The sequence below is a fragment of the Ceratina calcarata genome, unplaced genomic scaffold, assembly GCF_001652005.2.
Source record: "Ceratina calcarata isolate Rehan_Ccalc_2016 unplaced genomic scaffold, ASM165200v1 scaffold383.2, whole genome shotgun sequence".
Taxonomy (NCBI): Eukaryota; Metazoa; Arthropoda; class Insecta; order Hymenoptera; family Apidae; genus Ceratina; species Ceratina calcarata.
Genome location: NW_017161554.1, coordinates 98581 through 100122, shown reverse-complemented (window position 1 = coordinate 100122; position 1542 = coordinate 98581). Strand labels below are relative to the sequence as shown.

The 1542-nt window shown below is 38.1% G+C and overlaps 1 protein-coding gene across 1 annotated transcript in view; it reads left to right on the top strand.

The window, feature by feature from the left end:
- Positions 1-673: 673 nt before the first annotated feature.
- LOC113464467 (sugar transporter SWEET1) overlaps positions 674-1542 on the top strand; it is a gene marked incomplete at its 3' end in the record, with an annotated part of 99445 nt that continues 98576 nt past the window's right edge. The window contains exon 1 of the mRNA XM_026814388.1: positions 674-1047. Within this exon, the coding sequence (XP_026670189.1) occupies positions 971-1047 (77 nt within the window). The remainder of the gene's footprint in view (positions 1048-1542) is intronic.

Here is a 1542-nt window from a genome sequence, read left to right as displayed (position 1 = left end):
AACTGTTTTTTCGTTTTTCGTCAATAACTCATTAAATATTGATGCTAGCGAAGAATTTTTATACAGAAATTGTAGATCTCGTCGTCCTCTACAAGAAAGGTCCTATGCAATTTTCTCGTAGGACCAACGGTTTAGAAGTTATTATCAAAAAACGAAACTTTTGCAAAATTTGAAGGGGTACCCCTTGGAAAAATCTCGGAAAAATAAAAAATTTTTTTTTCGCTTAATTTCGACAAATGCCTCGAATAAAAGTTATAAATACTACTATTACCTTCAATTTCCTTCTACCTCAAACACTTCCTCAATATTTAACAACTTAACTACAATTAATTAGCATTTTATTGATATTAATTTTGCTCTTACTTCATCTCTCCTCGATGATAATATCAAAACTCCGATGATCGACAATCCTAAGGAGATCTGTAGTTGACCGACGAATGGTTTACTGGCCTCTCCATTATCGAAACCAGACAATCCACTCACAGCTGGTAAAAACGAAGAATTCTCCACTGATTCGATAAAATCAGCAACGAACGACAATACCACACGCAAGAAATCATCGTCAACGTTTCACAATCGAAATCCTAAAAAATAAATAAATGACATTGCAAAATCAATTGCACACTCGAGTTCTTAATCAACGCCCTCGACTCTTACCGTGCGTGACTCGTCTCGACTGTCTTTCCTACATTCGCACGACGTAAACCCGTCGCCTACCGCCACGCAATAATTAAACAGAACTCAGATTTCATGCATTCTCTGCCAGTCAACGTGACCGCGTCGTAGTGGGGCGACACGTCATCAGTTAAATCCATCGCAGATAGCGACTTGCCAATAAGTAGTTCCAAATACACAGTTCATTATCTTTCCTTCTAATCTACCTCGGCACCGACGGTCGCTGGGGCTGGGATGTGACTCGCAGCAGTGAGTGACATTCATTGACACTGAATTCGTCGAACGTGAACAAACCATGGGCTTGGAGGATTACAAGGAACTCGTGGGATCGTGCGCGTCCATCTGCACGATCGTCCAAATGCTCTCCGGGACGTGAGTTGAACCACCAAACGCCTCTCCCAATTATTCACATTAATTTATTCATCTTCACTATTTACATAAAAATTTCTGCTGCTTTTTCTATTATTTTATATTCCGTTATTAAAAACTGTAACAAACATCAAGGCATTACCAACAGAGACTGCAATCCCTCCACGTGCTATTGATTATTTGTTTTTATTCAATCTATAGAAACACTGCAGCAAAATAAATTCAACAGCACAAGAAACGCAATTCTAAAACATGGAATATTAATTGTAAGGTCCTTGAGAATTGCAATTTTTAACGTAACGGTTGACTGGTTGCGTCACCGATACTTTATCCTACCTTGAAACTCCTTGACTTATTTTTAAGCTCTTATCGCTCTCAAATTTTCATACAATAAGCTAAAGGAGATAGTACCTGGACACTTTTGAATGTTTTTTCCAACGAAATTTAAGCATAGTACATGAAAACTTATCATCTTAGTAGATAGCTGGGATCTCATAG